Genomic DNA, 19,707 nt, shown 5'->3' with positions numbered 1-19,707 from the left:
GTACCTGTTTGTTTTTTGCACTGTCACCGTTAACCCCAGGGTCCCCAGGGCTGGGGGAAATGGGGACCCCCCCTGGGGACTCTGTGGAGGGGTGACTCAGCATCAGCTCCTGCACTCCTTAGGGTCACTTTAAACCTCTATGGACCTGTGGAGGACGAGCAGATCCCCACAGATCCCAGGGGAATGGAGTGGATCCCCATGGGTCTCGGGGGAACAGAGTGGGTCATGGCTAACTCCGGCACCCAGGATCCTCCATAACTGGCCCAAGGACACCGAATCACTGGCAGCCGAGCCCCCGTCCCCTGTTCCCCAAGAAGCCTGTGCTGGGTTAAAGGTAAGTGGGAAACAAACCATAAAATAAAAGAATAAAACCTCCCAAAATTAAAAAAGCTGCCTCCTCCTCCTCTTCCTCCCACTTGATTTATTTTCATTTGTTATTTCTTGGTTCCCTTTTATTTTTTTAATCTGTTTTTATTAAATGTTAAAATAAAGGTACATGGGAAATCATGCATTTTCTTTTAAATTTATTTCTATTTTTTAAATCTCTTTCTCTCAGTTTTAAGGTTTTTCTTTTTTTTCTTTTTTCTTTTGCTTTTTTTTTTATAGAATTTTTTTTTCACTGTTGTCTCTTTCCTCATGTTTCCTTTTCGTTTGTTTGGTTTTTTTGTTCACTCGCTTGTTTGTCTGCTTATCTGCTTGTTCCTTCGTTGTTTTTTTGTTTTTCTTTTTGTTTTTTTTTTTTTGTCAGTTTTTTGTTTGCTTTTTTTGGTTTTTTTGTGGTTTTTGTTTTTTTTTTTTTTTTTTTTTTTTTGTTTTTTTTTTGCATTGGGAAGGTCCCCACTCCACCAAGGGGCGGTTCCTCCTCCTCCTCCCCCACCCCCCTTGCTGCCCCCTGCCCCCTTCCACCCTCCCCACCCTGCAGCCCACCCCCGTCTCCTCCTGCCCGTTCCTGCCCCATTTTCAGCTCCTGGCGACGGCTTCATACCGGGGTGGTCCGGCGGTTGGCTGTGTTGGTGTGGATAGAGTCCTTGTTCTCTTTCTGGATACAGTTGTGAACCTGGAGGAAACTGTTATCCCTGTCGGAGTTGTAGGTGGCGGTGGGGGTGGTGGTTGCCTTCAGCGGGTCCCTGGTCAGGGTGTACATCGAGATCTCTGTTGATGGGAGGGTGTTGAACCCTTTGATCCCGACGGGAGAGGCATCCCTGGAGTGTGAAGGCTCGGTGGAGCGGGAGCTGGAGCGACTGCGTCTCTGATAGCGGTACCGGTAGCTGGGGATGCGGGTGATGGCGGAGGACTGGAGGTAGTCCGTGGCACGGGCGTTGGCACGCAGCTGTTTGTGCCGGTCTATGAACATGTGGACAGCCAGCACTCCCACCATCTCGGCTATAATGAAGGACAGGGCCCCGAAATAGAAGGACCAGCCGTAGGAGTAGCTGTTCTTCTTGGAGTCACTCTTGGAGGGGTCTCCAGCGTTGGCTGATATGTATACGATGATGCCAATTATATTACTCAGACCTGCAAGCCGTCCGGCGGGGGAGAGAGAAGGAAATGTCAGGAAGGTCACGCGTGGCAGTGGTGGGGGATGTGGGGTGCCTGCATGGGCAGTTTTCCTTGGGAAACTCAGGCAAAACCCTCCCCGTGTGATTGCCCCTTCCCTGGACTGCACTCCCGGTCCCTGAGAGGTGTCAGACGCTAGGGAAACTCCCTCCATCAGCTCCCAAGCCGAAGGAAAGCCCCTGCCTGCCTGCCTCTGCTGGGCGAGCAGGCAGGATGGAGAGTCATCCTTGTGACGCTGCTTTCAGCCCGAATAAGACTAAACAGGGCTGGGAAATGCACGCATTCCTGCCTAGGCAGCTGCGCCCTGCGGACGTCCTGGCAGGGCAGCCCCCCATCCCTGGAGCCCAGCCCCGGGGCGTCAGGCCCTGCGCATCCCTTTACCTGCAGACACGAAGAAGATGCCGGCACTAAGGATGATGTTGTGTCGGGTTTTGTAGAACTCGCTGGCTGCAATGCAGAGTCCACCCATGAAAAGCAGAATCACGCTCAGGATCGGGAAAATACTAGAGGCTCTAACAGCCCCTGCAGAGGAGAGAGGGAGGGCGGGGCAGAAAGAATAACACAGGTGTGAGAGCGAGGAAACAGCGGCATGGAAATGGCACCGGGGTGGGGGGACCGGCGCATGCGAGCGCGTTTTGTGGGTGGGGGTGAAGGGGAGAGACGGAGGGCAGCGTGTAGTAAGGGAGTAATTTAAGGAGAGATAAAGGCATTGAGGGATGGAGGGAGGGAGGGAAGGAGGGAGAGAGAAACAAAGTGTGTCAGAAAAAGAGAGTGGCCCACAGAAACTCTCCCATGCCCTGGGCACTGCTGCTGCCACGAAGCTGGTGCTTCAGCACGGGGAGGCAGAGTGGGCTGTGGGGCTGGTGGCTGAGCTGGGAGCCTGCCTGCATTGTCTGTGCCCTCTCATGCTGTCTTTTCCTCTGATTTTGGGGTGACTGTGGGCTGGAGGGGGAGCCCAGGCACCATTCAGCTCTTCTTCTGCGGGGCTCTGCTGCTCAAGCCTGCACTTCAAAGAACAGCAACCCAAATGCTTCCTGCAGAGCTGCTCAATCTCGAATCCTCCCAAAAGGGCATGAGCATCTCAAGGAGAATTTTTTTTTTTTTTTTTTAAAGTCTGAGAAGGAGCTTGTGGTGCCATGCACTGCTCTGCAGCTGCAGTGAGAACTGAGAAGAAAAAGTCCCAGCCTTGTGTGCTGAAATGCTGGGCTTATCCTAGTGATTAAATGACTGGGCTCCTTCCAGAGGGCAGTGATGGGTTTGGATGTGCCAGCTCCCACACACGCACACTCTCCATCGGTCGATATGGGAAGAGCTCAGCCAGCAGAGGGCAATGGCATAGATGCACAGATGCACGTATAAGCTCATATGTGCATGCAAAACGTACCCCAAAGCTTCTGGGGGTCCTGACTCATGTTCACACAGCGAAAGGCCAAGTCTGTGTGTACGCACACCCCGCACACAGGCACGCACGCACACACCGCTCGTGGGCGGCTCAGTGGGAGCCAGCCCTCTGCCTCAGTCTGCTTAGAGAATATTCCTATTTTTTTTAACTAGGAAGGCCTTCTCTCCTCCCTTCACAAGAGAAAATAAGCTGTTAAAGTGTGAAATGAAGCCTTGCTTGATAAAGAAAGGTATCAGACGGGCTGGTGCAATTCTGCTTGTGGAGCAAAGATCTGGAAGGGGGGATGAAAGCTAATCCTTCCTTGCCTGCAAGAATGAACCCAATGAAGCAAATGCAGGACTTTTTTCCTAAGTGAGCAGGACCCTGCTTCAAAGACCATGCTGGCCTCTGGATCCTGCTAGGCACAAGCAATCCTCTCTTTGAGGGAGCCTAGCCCACTGCCTGTGCATGGGGAAATGCAGAAGGCAGAGAGAAACCTCTCTTGCTTGCCTTCCAGCTCCTGCCTGGCTGTGTTTCAGGGAACAGGTATAACAGTAATAAACATCTTAATAGCTTCTGGAAAACAAGGTGGCATTTGACGATGGGAGGCTTAAATGGCAGGAAGCAAACGTCAAGCAGACACCCACTGTTGAGAGGGTTTCTAGGGGGATGCTTGGTCAGTCCTGCAACCTGACAGCATCAGCTTTATCTGTGCCTTAATTCTGAAATTCACGTCTGTTGGGAGAACACAAAGTTGCAAAGACTGACACGGGAAGCTGCAGGTGTCATGGATGGAGAAGGACAGCAACCTTCCTCAGCCTTTCAGGAGGACCATGCCAGCAAGAGAGGGGGAGAATATAATCCAGTCCTTCTGGCTCTGCAGCCTGTGGCCTAAAGAAAAGGGGCCGGTGGTGTATGCTCCCTAAACTCATCTGTGTCTGCTAGCAAGGAAACACAGGAATGCTTCTGCTTCCTTTCTGATAGCAGGCATTTGATTTCAAAAATCCCAAGACACCTTATGTGGATGGCTGGCAGAAATAATGGCTAAGCTATTCTAGCCAGGCCGTGGACACTGCCCCATCACTGTCCTGGTCCCCCAGGGCATGAGGGGATTGCCTACTCTGATAATGATAAACAACTTCCTAGCTGTTCCTGATGGTACCACCAGGCATTGCCCATGCAGAGCACCCAGGGACTCTGGTTTGAGAGAAATTCTGGAAAGAAGCTTTTCTATGGGGTCCCTCTCCAGGCAGGTCTAAGCCAGCAGAAATCTCAATTCCCTCAGGAATGACCCTTTATTGACTTGCCAAATCCCTCTTTGAACCTGGTTCTTTCTTAAAAAGGGCTCTGCCCTGGGGACACTGTCAGGTCCTGACATTGGGCCAATTTTTGTCTTCAGATCTTGTTCCCTCTGAAGGAACAAACCCGTCCTTTGTGAGATGTTTGGCCCCTTCCCCCAGCTCTTTTTTTCTGAAGTGCAATTGATGCTGCAAACAGCTTCCTTGCTCCCAAGAAGCTCTGCAAGGGCTGATTTACCCTCGGAGGCAGCCTGCAAACCTTTGGCATTCCTGTGAAAAACCGGATCAAACCCCCTTCAGCTCTGCTGTTCAGGGACCATGCAGCAATTAAGAGACGGGTGCTGCAGAAAGGCAGCTGGAATAAGCAATCTCTCTCGGTTATTTACAATTTACAGTGGATGAAGGACTGTTTGAGAAACCAAGAGGAAGCAGCATAAGATCTGCCTCTTTTCACATACAAATGAGCCTCACAGATCCTAAATTATCTCTCTCATCCCTGCCGCAGGGCTGGGTCTCCACATCTGGCTTGGAGCACACCCGGATGACAAGGAGCTATTCTGAAAGACTCCCGGTCTTTGGAAGCCTCTGATGATTAACCTTGGAAGGTCAAAAGCACTTATCTCAGATTTCTATTGGGAGAAGATCTCATGATGTCAAAAGACATTGGGCTTGTGGAGGCAGGGCAGGGACAAGGTGGGGACCTAAAAGGAGGTGTGTTCCCTGTTCAGCTGTGCTAGAGGAAGAGTAAGCTCCTGCCTCAGGAGTGGGTGGAAATGCTGGCTGGGGAGGGCAGCCAGGCAGGGCAATGCATGATGTGGATCTGTCCTGCTGGCCAGGGTGCTGCTGCACAAAGTGGTGTGAGCTTCACTCACACATCTCAGGCTGGACCTGGAGCTGGGGCTAGGTTTCATTACAGACATGCCATGTGCCTGGGGTCCAGCACCTCTCCTAGGGGCTCTGGGTGAGCAGCAGGTTTTTCCTTCAAAGGGCTCTGCCTGTCTTTATTCCTGCTTCCTGCTCCCATCACTGAAAACAGCAAAGACCACATCTGCAGCCTCAGTAGGGGTGTTTGGGGAAGGGTGAAGACAGACACAATTCAGCTAATTTCTTAAGTCTGGTGCCTCTGGAGTATCAGATAAGGAAATACAAATTTCCTCTGCTTTAGAAGGACATGTACACACACACACACACACACAAGCAGCCCCAGCTCGGCCAGTCTGACCTCAGGCCCAATCAGCAGTTTTTCAGTGGATTTGAATTAAGACTGATTTTATATCACAATTAATTGCTGCTAATAACAAAAAAGCCATTGCTTGTTACTGTGAATTTGAATTTGCACTTCTTGTGGGCAAAGCCCCTGGGAGGTGAGAGTGGAGTCATTTTTAGGGGGTGGCAAGGCTCTGGGATTTCCACTGACCCTCACAGGTCTCCACCATCCTGTGTTCAGAAAACAAAAGGTGCCCGACGCTAGAACCTACAAGCCATTGCAGAAAGAGCCTGTGGACTTACGGAGGAAATATTCTGCTGTATCGGCTTCATAATCTGCATCCTCAGGGAAGTGATCGATTTGCTTACACAGACCTTTAAAATTCCCTAGGGAACAAGAGAAAAAAAGAACAAATGAGAACACCAAAACCTGCCTTGCAGGAACAGCTGCCCTCTGCATCACCTTTTGTGCCCGCCTGCCTTCCTCCCAGGCAGCGTGCCCACTGGTGTGTGCATGCCTGGGAGATGCCCGGGGCCTCTCCTTGCACACTCTCACATGTACCTCGCTTGTATTTGCACAGGAATGTGGGGTTTGCTGCCAGGATCCAGCCTGGTGCCCAGCACTCTGCAGAAGAGAGCAGCAGAAGCTCCGTGACTCCTGCCGCAGACAGGAGGGAGAGCACTGCCCTGGGAACAGGAGCCAGATACTCCAAGCAAAGTACAGGTGTCAGGGTCCCCTCCCTGAGTGACATCATCAGACCACAGTGCTTCCCTTGGTGTGGCCCCCAGCAGTGAGGAGATCAGGGCAGGATGATTAGGTGTGGGTTGGCAAAGTATGTGTTTCTCTCAGCTGTGAATATGCTGCCCTCTCATTTCATGGGCAGGATACATCCCTTTGTTCTGGTTTGGTGTGAGAACAAAAACCCTTCATCTTTCTCCATATGACTGCTTATTTTTGCCTACCTTTGTCAGGCATCTCACATACTGAGGCTACAAGAAGCTCAGTGCAAGTGTGTGTGTGCAGCTCAACAGCAAAACATTCTTATGATGGGGGATCAAAATCTTCCTCCATAAGTGAGGGAAGCTGGGCTGGACACAGTTCCATCAGGCTGGTGTATGTACAGGGCCTTCTGCTAGTTTCAGTCATGGGGCACACTTTTCCATTCACTCCATGGCCAACAAGGCCATCCCAGCAGGGGGCCAGTGACATCTTCCAGGTCTTTTGTTAGCTGGGATGTCTACCAGATTATTATTTTCATCACTCATATCTTCTCTTGACATTAGGATTATCACTCAAGCCACATCATAATTTTCACCGTAACCATTGATTAATCAGTATCTCAAATGATCAGGCTGTCCATTCTTGTACAGGGTTGTCCATGTGGAAGACAATTTCATTATGTCTCCTGGGGTTCCCAAAATTTTTTTCTCCTACCCTCCATTCAATTTCCCAATGGGTGCTTGCACTGACTGGCCATTAACACAGAACTGATGGACACAGTCTGTCCAGAAAGGAGAAGTGTGTTGTCTGCATGAGATGCAGGGTAGGCATGGTGATCCTGAGGGCCTCCTCACCAGAGGGCAGCCAACAAAGTGTCTCAGGCTCATTGATCCCTCAGCAGAAGCAATTGGAGCCTGAGTCTGAAGAGTAACAAATGCCGTGGCACCTGGGTAAGCCTCCTGCCACCTTGATCCTGAACCCAGCTTCTGGACCATCTGGGAGTGCAGGGCAAGGGGAGGATGAAGCCACCACACTTGAGGCTGTTGCCTCTGGGAAGAGCAACAAAGCTCTTCCAGACCAACCCTACCCAGGCTGAGACCTGCAGCCACCATGTCAGGTCTCCAAGTCATGTCTTGGTCTATTCCATATTAATTTCAATGAGCTTTCAGATATTTATGAACAGATGGAAGAATGACCAAGCTCATAGGATTCTCCCTGAGTTTCTTCTTGAGGCCAAGACTTGATGGATTAATGTTTGGGATGCTTGGGGATGCAGTCCTGAGTAAATGGCTGAGTAAATGGAATGCAGGTAGGTGGGTTCCTTTAGGTCAAGCCCCAAGTTTGGCTTCTTCTGCATCCATCTGTCTTGTGTCTGATGTCTCCAAGCTACCTATTGCAATTAGCTACTCATTTGAAGAGCTTGCATGAAGAGACTAGAGACAGCAGAGAGGAGTGTGTGTGTGCAGTAAGAGGTAAGAGGAGAAGAAAGTGGGAACAAAGCTTCTCTGTGTAGCTCTGACATACTATTCCCACACTGTAACTGTGAGTTATGAAAGATTATTAATCACCCATCCCCAATCCAGTTACCCTGTTCAAAAACTGTCTCTTTCTGAGCCATGGCTCTTCTGGAAGGAAAGCTTCATAGCCAAGTAAATTGCCTTGGCACACTTCCACCACGCTACTTGCCCACTAAAATCCCTATGAGGCAGGCAGATACAGCATGAAGGGGGTCCTTTCCCTTGCTTGCCCCTGACTGCCTGGGGCCATCTGCCTGTGACAGATGAGCAGCTCCTCATCCTGGTCCTTTGGCTGCTGTCACTGCTGTACAGTGCATGTGAACACTGGCACACTCCAGGGCACTGGGGAGGTCTCCAGCTTCAGATTTCAGTTCCTTGCCCAGCAGATCCTGAACACTGAGTTCCTCCTGCCCGAACATGCTGGGGGAGCAGGCAGAACCTGCATACACCTCCCAGGTGATGTTCCTGGCACACAGCCAGAGCCTCTCAGTTGGAATCAGCCAGGGAGGGAAGATGCAGTGCATCTGGAAACCCCCTCACTGTGTGACATCCTTTCCTTGCTTCCTTTTTTTTTTCCCTCTCCCCCGCTCTGTTTCTTGCTGAATTTGAGGCTGATTAATTCCTATGTAAAGAATTGAGCTGCTTGGGGAAGATGCTGCATCTGGTGCAGGCTGTCTTTTATATGGACTTGCGTGGGATAGCTGGTTAGAGGTTCAGTTGCATACAGGCAGGCTGAGGGGATACACAGGCTCTTTGAAAATCTGCTCCTGGTGCTCTGTGTCCCAAAGGCTTTGCTGACCTGGCCCAGCAGGGTACTTGGCCATTGGAGTGTCCAGCCTTGGCTTGCTTAAAATGCTGTGACATTGTGAAGCTGTCCTTCTCCACAGGCTGATATGCTGTGCCACGTTGATTCCCCTCCCTGGATGAGGGCAGCCTTGGTCCCACTTTAACCCCTGCTTTGTCTGTGCTCAGCACAGTGCTGTGGGTTTGGATGCTGACTGTTTGCCTGTGCTACCGCACCCTCTCCTCCAATGCCTTCTAGCTCCTCTGGGCGATGGATGGGGAAAGGATGCAGAATTTAGGTCATTAATGCGCTAACTGGGAACATAAGAGAACAAGATTCAGTTTTTGCTCTGCCACGGGCGTGCTGTTAAAACCTCTTCTCTCTGCCTCAGAGTCCCACCCTGTAAAATGGGGGTGACAGCACTCCTCTGCCTGGTGCCATACAGGGACGTGTTAAACAGGGTGTGCTGGTGCCAGCAGCTCCGAAAGTGCACGGAGTAGGTGAGGGATAGATGGCAGCGGTTCAGAAACCTGCTTGGTGTGGGGAAGGCCTCGATGTCACTCCTTGTGCCAAGGTCACTCGGCACTTCTCTGACGGACATCTGTGGCCTGCTGAGATGGTACAGCAGCTTCCCTGGCACCTGTGCTGGTGGAAGCACAGAGGGGGATGGAGCAGCTCAGCAGTGCTGCTGAGGTCTGACACAACAGCCTTTTCTTGTGCTGTACGTGTGGTCTGCGGAGCCAGGGATGGTGAGAGCCGTGTGCCACCCTATAGTTAATACTCCTGAACGCCTGAGCAAGATCAAATCATCATGTGGGAGGGCATGTAGGGCTCTGAGAATCCCCCCAAGGAAGTAAGAGCAACATCTCCTCTCTACTTGAGTCCCTTTGCCCTTCCCATTCTTCCCAACTCCATGTATTTCACGCTGTGAGCTTTGAAACAGGGCATGTGCCTCCGTCTTCTCCCATACGCCTCTCTGAGAAACTTAAAACCACATGCTTCCACCTCCTCCTTGTAGCTCTCCCAGCCCAGTTTGGGCTCTCCCTCATCCTTGCTCATGTTCACCCATCAGATCTTTCTCCTGTTTCTCAGTCCCTCTCACTCATGACAGCCATCCCCCTCTCTCTGGTGTATCAGTGTGGGCATCCTCTGCCTGCTTTGGGGTGTGCAGGCTGCAAAGAAGGCGGGGATGAGCATCAGCCTGTCTCAGAGCAGGAAGGCTGCAGATGCCCAGGTTCATGGAAAATCACAGAGCAGTCCTCACATCCCTTGTGTGTTACTGGGAGTCTTTAGGCAAGATACCACCGTTTGCTTGTTGCCTGCCCCAACTTTGGAAAATGCAGTAGGCAACCCTTCAGTGCCTGGCCAAGGACAGAAGTTGCCCACTTGGGTCATTAGGAGCAGAGACAGTCTCTCACACTGCTGAGAGGGACTAAATGTCTAAGATGCATTCAATTCAGTGTCAGCTGTGTGTTCATCTCTGAGAGAGACCTCCTCCAGTGTGCCAGGATCATTGTTTGGGTATAAGCTGTCTATCCAGGACAGCTGGCAGCCGCCAGCCCTGCTGCAGCAACACTCAGACTCAGCTACCCCCGATGAGAAAACCCAGCTCAGTATTGTTGGTGATACAGTTTATTTTTATGCTGCTTTGTGCAGCCCTGTCTCTTTCAGAAGTCTTGCTTGCCTGCAGAGTACAAGCCATTGCAAAATAGTAAGTTCCAAAGAATGAAAAGCTACTCCCTTCCTGCGAGGTAAGAACACTTTTAAATGGTCAGGACCATACATCTGAAAACTGCAAGCCAGAGGCAGAGGAAAAGACATCCAAAAGGAGAGAAGCAGACAAAGAGGGAAGAGAACAGAAAGACCTGTTTTCCCAGAATGATTTGTGGTATTTCCATTTATGGAGAAAAGCAATTCACTGAAAGCTTTTCTTCAGTCTCACTCTCTAATTTAGCAGAGGTTTTGGCATGATGGCTTCTAGAGAAATAAATAAAGGGGGCTGGATATAGCTGTCGTCTCTAAAAGCTGAGAATGATGGCTTGGTGTTGGCCAAGGATTCAGTACCACTTTCTGCCACACGCTTCCTGTATCATTTTAGGTAAGACACTTACCCCTCCCCCCACTACCTTCACTCAAAATGGGAATAATGGTATTTCCCTGCCTCAGGAGAGTAAGCTCAGGATATTTGTATTAAAAATATGAAAGTGATCAGACACTTGATCATTTGGGCCAGATAATTCTTCCCACCATTCGGATCAAATGTAACATGCTCATTTTTCATGTGACCTTCTGTGCATGAAGGCTGTGCAAACATGACAGATCTCAGAAGTTCCCACTTGTGCTGTCTGCCCTAGGAGTAAACTTTGGTGCAGGTTAAACTGTTTCCTGTCTGTTTGTCCATGAAAGAGATACAAGGAATGGCACACGAAGGGCAGGTAGTCAGGCAGAAACACAAACGTTTCTGCTCCAGGATTCTGTTTCTGAGCAGTGTCCCCTTGATACCAGGTGGTGAAGTGGGGCTCAGAGCCAGCCTCTGGGCTATGAAGACAAATTCCACAGCTACGTGGCAAACTACTGCCATGCCTTTCTTGCACACAAAAGGCTTCCAAACCAGGAGAGGAGGTTTGTGATCCCTGTCAAAAATTGACACTGGTGACACTGAGTTGTTAATGCCCAACCTGACATGACTGCAAGAGGAAGGAGTGAGGTTTCATGAAGTGACAAAGAGTACAGGAAAAGCCTTTTGAAGGCATTTTGATTGCTCTCCTCCCTTCCAAGAATGAAGCACTTGAGAGCACACATAATTTTGGGGGATTTGGAGCTGATGAAAAGCACAGTGGCAGGGAGCACAGACAGTGCTTGTGGGCATCTGCTTTTACCCACCTTTGCTGACACTCCCAAAAGAAAGACTGGCCCTTCAAAAGGGCTCATTATCCATCTCTGGGAATCTCTCCATAGATAGCACCCTATAAAAATTAGACCATCTTTTCACCTGCCTCAGTACACAGGTTACAGAGTGTAGGGTTAAACCAGCAAATAGAGCACAAGGGATGGTCATTCTGGGGCTGGAGCAGGTGCTGCTCTTGCTGCTCTGACCTTGCACAGTGGCAGGGAATGCTGTGCTAGGGTAATACCTTTTGACCCAGCTGGGTGATTTTAAGACAGAAGAGTGCTCAGCTGCCATTAAAGACAAAGGATTTTCCACTCCAAGGTGAAGGTCAGTGGGGCAGTAAATGTGGTCTGCAGAGTTGAGCCTGGGACAACAGTAGAGATCCCATGGGAACTACAGGCCATCAAAAATCTTGCCACCTTTCTGTCCAAATACAATGCACCTGCTTTGATGTGGTCTTCTTCAATGCAAACTTGCAGCAATGCATATGTTAAAAATCCCCCAAACCCCCCTAGCATCATAACCAGTACGTTGCATACATAATTCTCTCCCTGGGGAGAGGATAAAAGAACAAACCACATGTGACTGATATCAAGCTCCATCACTTAATGTGCCACTGGAATTCATTCAGATATTGTGCGGAAGAAGCCTGGAAAAGAACTGGTGCAAAATAGAAATGGATCTTATAGTTATGAAAGAATATCTACCCCTGCCCATAAGGTAGAATCATTAAACCAGTTCTCCTCACCTTATTATTAATAATCATGTTTATTACAGCTGTTGCCAAGGGTCAGATAATAAAGGGAGTTGCAGTAAAAATGTTACAGACACTATCTTACAGACCACTGCTGCCTTGATGAACATGGAGGAAGAGGTGTATCACAGCTCATTTGGAATGCCTAAAGCTACAGTAGTAAAATGGACTGAACATACTGGTTCTGCAGGGACTAATTTACTCAGGAGATGGCTGATAAATAGGAAAAGAAATGCAGACATAGATGAGAGAAATAAGTGGGAGAACCCAATATGGGGTAACATTGAGGAGGAGATGATGAGGTGGAAGGAGAGGGGTATAGAGAGCTGCTAGTGAGCACCAGGGAGATTAGACCCATCCAAGCCATTACTAGGCTCCTGTTCTGCCTTTTTCACCTCTTGTCCTCACTTAGTCTCTGTAGCCATCCCTGACAATCACCTGACAAAGGAGAGGGGGCTAATGACAGAAAGATCATCGAATCATTTAATTTGGAAAAGATGGCCAACATCATCAAGTGCATCCTTCAACTGATCACCATTGTGCCAACTTAACCAAAGCACTAAGCACCATGTCCAGTTGTTTCCTGAACTCTTCCAAGGAGGGTGACTCCACCACTACCCTGGGCAGCCCTTCCCAATGCTTAACCAATGCAATGACCACGCATGTGCTGCTGGAGGTGACTCAGGACCCTCAGTGGTGTGTCAGTGCAGGAGAGCCCATCCCAGCCAGCATTGCCTGGATGGTGCCTTGCAGAGCTCTGCTGCGGCAGCCAAGGGGGCCCACGCTGTGCTAGGGCTGGACTCTGCACTGCTGTCAGCCTGGAACAGCTTTGCATTTTTCCTTGGAGGTGGCAGCCTCTCCTCCTTCCCACCCTGCTCAATGCTGCTGCTGCGTGCTGCAAAGTAGCCCATAGACTCTGCCTCAGAGATGGCTACAGCTATTCATGTACGTGGGTGGAGATGCAGTGGTAGCAAAACCTATTATTAAGATTATATGAAGATTTCCATTTATAAACACCCTCTTTTTACAGGGTTGTAACTTTCAAAAATATCCTGGCTGTGGTTTGAAATTTCCCGTGCTTTGTCACAGGCAGAGGAGTGAGATTGGCTGGAAAAATTGGGCAAAGGCTCTTGAATGCGTTTTGGTGCAAACGCAAATCCAGCATGTTTGAGCTTCACAAACTGAAACATTGCAGGTGGCTGGATTTCAAGGACTGCTAGACATCTGTCCAAGTCACAAATGAAAAATCTCAACTAAGCAATAATAAAAATAATTTTAAAAATAATTTTTTGCCGACACCCAGTACAAACCTCTCCCACAGTTAACAAATGTCTCTGTTTTCTAGACTTCGCCAGAATCAGACCTGGACTGATTTTCTTCTGAAAATAGTACTTAACATAAAAATGCATTAGGCTCATCTGAATCATGGAAAGCTGTGGATAACTGTGCTCCTCCTAATGTTCTATTTCTCACACTTGCCTTCTGCACTGACATTGCAAATAATTATATATATATATGTATGTAACAAATGCGTGATTTCATTTATATCTCAATGAGATAATTTGGGTTTTATAATGATATTTTCCTGTGTGATTCAGTGGATAAGTAAAGCATGAACAATATCTATGGTTCCTCAGCATAGAGATCAGAAACTTTTTCTACTGTTGTTAGAGAGACTAGTGTCACTCTAGGAAGGAAAAATACATGAACTTTCTGTTTCTCAAGCCCTGTATCAGTTTTCAGGTATATTAGCTGAGTTACTAGAAGTGCTGCCTTTGCCTTGCCAGAAGAGACAGAACTAGATTTGAAATTAGCTGGGAACCAGAAATAGAATTGAGAAAAGGGCTTGTAAGTGGTTGTGCTCAGATGTGGTAGCATGATGCTGGGTTTCAAATTTGAAGTACGTAAGTGCTGGACCTGCTGTGGTGGAGGATGGAGAAATAAAGGCAGAAGTTGATCAGGACATGGAGAAAAGTCCAAGCAAAAGAGGAAGAGCAAGTGAAAGAAATAAAAAATTACAGATGATTAAAAAAGAATCAATCAATTTGTAGCAAAACCTTTATATGTGTGTGCAATGAGGCAAATGTGACACTACAACTGTGAGCCGAGTGACAGGAAGGGTGATGCAATTATCTGCAGTGAGAGAGAAGTGATGTGCATAAGGTGTGGGAGGAGAGGAGATGCTCCATAACTACCACAGGCAATCCCAATCCATGGCTGCACATCCAGATGTGAGAGGAAGGAGGACACTAAAGTAACCCTGGATGGAAAGGGGTGAGCGGGATAGAGGAAGTATTTAAAAGCTGGTTCTTCTGTTGTCTTTTTTTTTTCCCTTTTCCTTTTCCCTATCACTGCAACAATATTGTAACTAGGACAGTTTTTGCATATAGGGTTATAACATCAAACTCTCAGAAATCGGAGCATGTAAACAACATCCTATCTGGATGAGCACATAAGGACTGAACCATTTCGAATTTGGACTCAAAGACCCAGAGATCAAATGGATTAATCTTTCCCCAGAAGTATGTAGAGGAAAACCACAGGCTAGAAAATTTCTGATTCAGTTCATCCTATCATGTTGCATTTTTCTGCTCAGGTGTAACTGTGTTGCTGATCTATGAGTGTGCATCAGAGGACAGAGCCAGGCTCACCTTGTGCTGTAGGTCATGGTTTAGATCAGTGATGAGACTGTAACTCTAGTGGTCACTGGAAGTAACTGTGCACAGACATGGATTTGACAGGCAAGAAAAGAGGGCAAAACAGCCCTTCTTACATGGTGAAAAGTGTCCTGCACAGCCTGGGATGAGCCACAAGCTGTGCATGCCTTGGTACAGATATGAACTCAGCAGGAACCAGGGCTGGGGATTCCCAAACTCCAAATCTTGAATCTTGCAATTGTAATGCTGTGTTCACAAGGCTTTTTGAATGCAATTTCCTTAGTCATTTTTAAATTATGAAGGAGGAGAAAAGGCACTTCAAACCTTTCAACTTCAACTCCACATTGCATTTGTCTCTGACATATCCAGCTGGATCTATAGGGAGACGCCGTCCTCAGTTAAACTGGTGTAAATCTAGTGTGATTCTGAGCTTCTCCTTCAGTAGTTAGGGCCACAATCAAGAGAGGAATCAGGCTTGCAGCTGTTAATTAGCTTATGAAGTATGTGGTGTGCTTTAGGGTCCTTCAGGATGCAAAGCGTTATATGGAAATTATTATTAGTTAATAACAAAAATACCCGAGAACCCCAGGGAAATAATCCAAAGAATGGAGCAAGTCAATGACAGAGGCAGCTTTTAATCCATCCTCCCTCTTCTGCACCACTTAAGCTTTCCTCCCCCTTCCCCTCCGAGGCTCAGACACATGGAGGAAGGGAGAGCCCACCATCACATGTGCTGAGCAATTTGGCAGTCTCAGAGAGTCTCCTGTGTTCTCCCACACAACATCATCAGCCTGCAGTAGGAACTGTGAAATCTGTAGCAGAATTGACACCCAGCAGTAGAAATTTTGGGAAATAACTGTGTGGGAATTCCTCAGCCTGCTTCTCATGGAAAATTGCAACCCTGCCCAGTGGTCTTCAGGGCTTTTCATTTCTTTGCCTTCCCTTGCTCTGGGGAAATGACTGAGAAGGTGGGCACTTTGCTTTCTTTGAAGGTCTCTGGATGAGAACTGAGGGCCCATTTGCTATTGCCTGAGTTGGAATGAGTGGCTCCACTGAAAATTCACAACCTGTTCTGGCCATTGCAGCCCAGGAGATGAGTGTGAAGTCTATTTCAGGTGAGGAACTAGAACAAGGGAAGGACTGGGCTTTCTCTAGTATTCTTTACCCCAGGGAAGCCAAAGCCCTTCATGCAGCACTGGCAGAGGTCCCCCAGGGTGGCAGCTCTGCAGATGAGTGTGGCAGCCATTACACGCTCACTGAGCCCACACACTTGCCCTTGGAGAGCAGAGGCGGCTGTGCCCAGGCAGGGAATATTGGTTATCCCTTAGTCTGTTCAGGAAGAGTGCTGGGATTTTTGCTGTCCCTTCAGGCAGCCCACTAGAGATGGCCAGGAGGGAACTGGGGGTAGGATTTCTTTGGCAGATAGCCCTGCTGACTGCAGTGCTTCAGGTTGAGCTGCAATGTGCAGGGCCATGCACTCACGGAGCTTTTCTGCCCTGTGTCCTTTCTGCCCTGGAATGCACCACCTACAAATTAGAAAATGAAAGCCCTGAGGAAGAGGTCAGGACTTTCCAATTTTGCAATTTCCTCTGGCAGTCACTATGTCTCACCCTCCAGCACTGGTGTTTTGGGAGAAGCCTGACCCAGAAGAGATACCCTGCTGTGCTCTGGGGAACACACTGGGATGAAGGGAATGTGAGTGTTCTGAAGCTCTTCAGGATGTACACTCCTGGTGAAACCAGTCCTCACCTGGACCTCACTCACAAAAGTATTCAAAGCCTCCCAAATGTTCCTAAATCAACAAGGAATAAGAAAAATGAGGGGAATCAGGGCAGGAATAGCAGAAGATGGATCTGATGTATAGCAAGCCCCTTCCTACCAACAGCTGAGGAAGCCACTGGTCCTGAGCTAGCCACTTGCAGGCAGGGCTAGTCATTGCCAAGTCCCTGACTTGGGGACAGCCTCCATTGCAGTCCCTTCCCAATCAGCCTGAATGCTGAATCCAAACATGGCTCAATATTGTTTCTTGCATTACCCAGCTATGTTAGGATTCTGGATTTGAAGAGTTGTATGGATTGCATGTATGGGTTCCGAAATATTTTAGGCTTGTACCTCCCTGTGCTTATTTAGGTGCAACTGCTGGCAAGTATCCAGAGTAACAACCAGACTGGTTTGCAAAAGTTGTAGGAAAGCATTGCCCTCTGTGCTGAAAGAGCCAGGGCACAGAGTTTGCTTTGTTACACACATTATGCTTATTTTTCACTTGGGTCACTGGAGTTCAGAAAATGTTTGTAAATACAGCTTATATCCCACAGGGCCATGCAGGGTAGCTGTGAGTCTGATCAAATTGCCTTAGCACAGCTATGCTGAGGCTCCCAATGTCTCCAAACAAGCTACTGCTGTTCTAACTTGCTGCTTTACTCATAATCCACATCAAACACTGGGTGTTAAAGTAGATATTGCACAGATTTGATTTTAGGTCCCTTTCTATGCAGCTGAGCAAAAAAACAAATGCCAAGCCTTGCAAGAGTTGTTAGCTTTTAGAGGCTGCTATTAGAACATTAATTATTTTATTATTGTTATTTCCTCAGGGTTGCGGATACCCCAGTGATTTACAAGAAAACAAAGTGATTTTGGCCCTCTCCTGAAGCTCTTACAACAAAAGTTAGACTTAAGCACAGCACTGGGCTTATTTAACAAGCAAACAGTGCCAGCAGGGTGTTTGGAAAAGGGAGGTTTATAGCAGCACAGGATCATGAGACATTTACGATTGTGTGCATGTGTATATCCTGTTAGTTTATGCTGGCTTTTAAAAAGAAAACCGTAGAGGGGAAAGGTGTGCTAGATTTAGGGATGATGCCTGCAAGAAAAATGAGCAGAGGTCAGCGAGGGAAGGATGATTTGGAAAGGGGAAGCTGAAGGGAAAGCTGCAAAGGAGGAGTGTAGCAGAGCCAGGGAAGGCATACGGGGGAGCAGGTACTGCTGCTCAGTCATAATAACCATTTGAAGCTTGACTGCAAGCCGTGCTGCTCCACCAATATTTTTTCATCCACTGAGCACATTAATTTATTACAGAAGAGTCTGTAGGTGTGAGCTATGTGCTAAGACTAATCTCTGAAGCGTTTTGAGCTACTCTACATGTAACATTACTCTTGCATCCCAGGGAGGAGGCTATTCATAATGGAATAAAATTTACTCACAATACTAGACTGGGGAATATTATTTCTAATGTGATCTGGTCCAGTTACACTGAGTTAGAAACCTGAAAAACCATTTCAGGGTTTTGAATCATGTCCAAGCTGGTACCAAGCCACCTTCTATGTCCTGGATTGTACTACCTGGAGACATATCCATCAGAGCTGCTTGTACCAAACTGTACCTCTGTATTCCCCACCTACACCACACATGGAATAACGTAGGTCTCAGAACTGAAACTTCCCTTAAAGCCTTTATCACAAGAACTTGTCTCCTAAGACTGCCCAAACCCAAATCCCCTTCATATTTGCACTTTTCCTTGGAAAATATGATCAGTTATCCAATGGAATCACTGGTCTGAAGTACTAGCCCCTTTCTCAGTTTCTAATTTACTGCTCTAGCTGCAGCAGTCTGTGAAGTAACAACAAAAGTTGTTCTGCATCTTAGATCTTAACCTCATTCTTTTACCTTTGAACTCAGTTGCCAGACAAGAAAAGTGCCAAGATCAAAGAATAGCAGCATCTCAGCCTCACTGTGTGTTTGTCTCTCCATGAGTAAATCCCTTTTTTTTTGTCATAGTCAGTGCTGAAAGTCTTTCTTTGTTGAAGCTGGACAGCATTTTTCAATGAAAATTTCTCAGAGGGGCACAAGGACTTTGGCCTGGTCACCTGAATCCCAGGAGAATAAAGTGAATACCTGAACCATTGGCTTAATGAAAATTTCAGTGCATCTAATTTATGGTTTTGGTTTAAACTAAACAAGGCATAAAAATGTATTTTTTCCCACTCCAGGGTAGAAGAGGGATTTTTATAAATCCAGAGCTTTGTGGGGTGGGAAAGTAACTGTCCATGTTTTTCCAGCTTGCTCTCTGCATCTCCTTGACTTCATGTCAGCTACCACACACCTTACTCAGCATGTGTTTGCAGCTTCTCTTTGGGTCCTGCTGGGACAGCTGTGGTTACTGAAGACACAGCTGACCTGCTGTTCCTTGGGCACCACTTGACCACTTTACTGACAGCTGTCACACCTCAGTCTACCGGTCTGCTCCTTCAAAACTGACCTCTGAAATCCACTGTGCATCAAGACCTCTTGATTGACATGGCCTTGGAAGGTGCTGGCCTTGGTTTTGCTGTGCCAACACTAGAGTAATGTAATCCTCAAACATAGAATTCAGTCTGTGCATTAGTCTCTGGTCCAAACTGTCTCTTGTGGAGACTCTTTCATTGAATGTCTAAATGAGTTTTGACCAAGCTGGAATGAAAACTGTGCAGGTTTTCCTCTTGTTTCCTCTGTGACCTGACATAACAAATGGATTGTGAAAATGCCTCTTGAGAGTTGCCCTCCACTCCTCCTGAACAACTCCTCTTTTTCTGTAGTGCACTTCACAGCACGCTGCGGAGCAGAGGCGATGGATATGTCAAAGAGAGAAGGAAGGGCTTTGCCTAACCCCAGGATCCTGTAACAACCCCAGCACTGGAGATTCCCCTGCAGGGGGTGGGAGGGGTGGGGGTGTGGAGAGACGAGAGAGCATTTCCTGACAAGCTGGAAGCCTTGTGTATAGAATACCTGTGGAGACTGGCAGGGAAAGCAAGCAAGCTGGGACTGGATGCCTTCCAAGCATCAGAGCAAAACTGAGTCTCTCAGTGGAGGATGCTAAATTTTGACAACGGGAAAGAAACAGACAAGGGGTGAGTGGGAGGGGAAAGCCTTTCCCTGATAATGCTGTCTGCTTGTAGCTTTAAGCATT

General features: G+C 48.0%; 1 protein-coding gene across 1 annotated transcript in view; it reads right to left on the bottom strand.

The window, feature by feature from the left end:
- Positions 1 to 610: 610 nt before the first annotated feature.
- The window catches only part of CACNG2 (calcium voltage-gated channel auxiliary subunit gamma 2), a gene marked incomplete at its 5' end in the record, with an annotated part of 51,031 nt that continues 31,934 nt past the window's right edge, over positions 611 to 19,707 (bottom strand). The window contains 3 exons of the mRNA XM_079303262.1: positions 611 to 1,515; positions 1,939 to 2,079; positions 5,746 to 5,829. Coding sequence (XP_079159388.1) covers positions 980 to 1,515; positions 1,939 to 2,079; positions 5,746 to 5,829 — 761 coding nt within the window. The 3' untranslated portion in view covers positions 611 to 979. The remainder of the gene's footprint in view (positions 1,516 to 1,938; positions 2,080 to 5,745; positions 5,830 to 19,707) is intronic.

The sequence above is a fragment of the Erithacus rubecula genome (genome assembly GCF_903797595.1).
Source record: "Erithacus rubecula genome assembly, chromosome: 4".
In the NCBI taxonomy this organism is placed as follows: Eukaryota; Metazoa; Chordata; class Aves; order Passeriformes; family Muscicapidae; genus Erithacus; species Erithacus rubecula.
This window is presented reverse-complemented; position numbering and strand designations above follow the sequence as displayed.